The sequence below is a fragment of the Piliocolobus tephrosceles genome, chromosome 16 (assembly GCF_002776525.5).
Source record: "Piliocolobus tephrosceles isolate RC106 chromosome 16, ASM277652v3, whole genome shotgun sequence".
NCBI classification, from domain to species: domain Eukaryota; kingdom Metazoa; phylum Chordata; class Mammalia; order Primates; family Cercopithecidae; genus Piliocolobus; species Piliocolobus tephrosceles.
Genome location: NC_045449.1, coordinates 74988679 through 74990343, shown reverse-complemented (window position 1 = coordinate 74990343; position 1665 = coordinate 74988679). Strand labels below are relative to the sequence as shown.

General features: G+C 62.7%; 1 protein-coding gene across 1 annotated transcript in view; it reads left to right on the top strand.

The window, feature by feature from the left end:
* CEP131 (centrosomal protein 131) overlaps positions 1-1665 on the top strand; it is a 50711-nt gene that overhangs the window by 35597 nt on the left and 13449 nt on the right. The window contains exon 3 of the mRNA XM_023211590.2: positions 1405-1518. Within this exon, the coding sequence (XP_023067358.2) occupies positions 1405-1518 (114 nt within the window). The remainder of the gene's footprint in view (positions 1-1404; positions 1519-1665) is intronic.

Genomic DNA, 1665 nt, shown 5'->3' with positions numbered 1-1665 from the left:
GCCTCCCAAAGTGCTGGGATTACAGGCGTGAGCCACCACCCCGGCCATCTAGAGTTTTCTTGAAAACATTTATGAATACATGACATGCTGCTCATTCCTGAGCAGCTCAAACTCAGTCCTGGTAGGAATATTCATACCACCCAAATTGGCAAATGAGCCCCGCTCTGAGAACCAGCTGTTGAACGTTTGTGAGTGCGGGCTGGTGCCAGGTGCAGGCCAGGCTGGTGCCAGGCGTGGGCTGGTGCCCAGTGCGGGCCGGTGCAGGTGCGGGCTGGTGCCGGGTGCAGGCTGGTGCCAAGCACAAGTTGCGTGCAGTGCTCTGCTCTCTGCTTGCCCTCATTCCCATCACGTTCTGTTGGTTTGGTTTTGGGCCTCTGATGTGTTGGTCTTTGCCCAGATGTCTTGGTGGTTCTTGTTACAAGGGAGGTCCTAGGAGTTAGCTGGAAGCCTGTCGCCTGGTGGCTTCACCTCGGGGCACTTGTGCAGAGAGCAGGGCAGTGTCGGGTATCCCACCTACTAGTGTCTGTGGGACCCTTGTCGCAGGCTGAGTCTCTCCAGAGACAAACCCCCAGCCCACCCCAGGGTTCGAGTCCTAGCTGCCCGGTTGCACTGCTGGGGAGGGGTGGCGGCATCTGTCCTGGGTGAACCACCCACTTCTGCCCCACCCGCAGGGCCAGTTGGGGAGGGCAGGGTGGATGCTAGCGACACAAGTGAGGAAGGGGCTTTGCCAAGCAATTGTCCCCTTTGCCTCAGAGCCTGTCCGTGCCTGTGGGAGAACCGTGTGCCTCCCTGGGGGTGCGGGACCTGCCAGCCACTCGCTCGCCCTCCCCACAATGCCTGGACCCTCCCTTGCATCCCAGTTGCTCTCTGCTGGCCCTTCTGTTTCTAATCCTCTGGGTCTGCAGATGCCCCTTTCCTGCAGTCTCCCCGTCCCTCCTGTCGGCCTCGGTATTGGTCCTGTCCCCGCTCCTTCGAGTGGGGCTGTGGAGGGCAGAGGCAGAGCGTGGCTTCCGTCCTGTGGGGCTGTGGAGGGCAGAGGCGGAGCGTGGCTTCCGTCCATTGTGTGAGATGGGGCTCGCTTCTGTGAGTCTGCTCTGGAAGCTGGTTGTGAGCTGCTGGCCTGAGCGGCTCCCCCTGTCTTGGGCACATCCGGCGTTCACACCTTGATTCTATCCCCTGCCCCGCGGGAGCCCCTAGGTTGAGCTTTCCTATCCTGGGAGGGACCCCATCATCAGGGCGCAGGCTGTGGAAGGGGCCTGGGGACACCGGACGACGCTGCTGCCAGAACGTGGCAAGCACTGAAGGCCTCTGTCCCCGCCCAGCCCGTGTTGCGAGTGTGGCTCTGAGATCACAGGCGTCCCCTCTGGAGGCCTGACCATTCCTATCTCTCTTCTGGCCTGGCAGGAGCAACAAGGGAGCCGTGGGCAACTGCGTCACCACCATGGTGCACAACCGCTACACCCCCTCGGAGAGGGCACCCCCGCTCAAGAGCTCCAACCAGACTGCCCCCTCCCTCAAGTAAGGTCTTCCGGGGAGGCCACGGGGCTGCGGGGTCCGACCTCGTCCAGGGCACGCGGTCAGTGCACACGGGGTCCGACCTCGTCCAGGGCACGCGGTCAGTGCACACGGGGTCCGACCTCGGCCAGGGCACGCGGTCAGTGCACA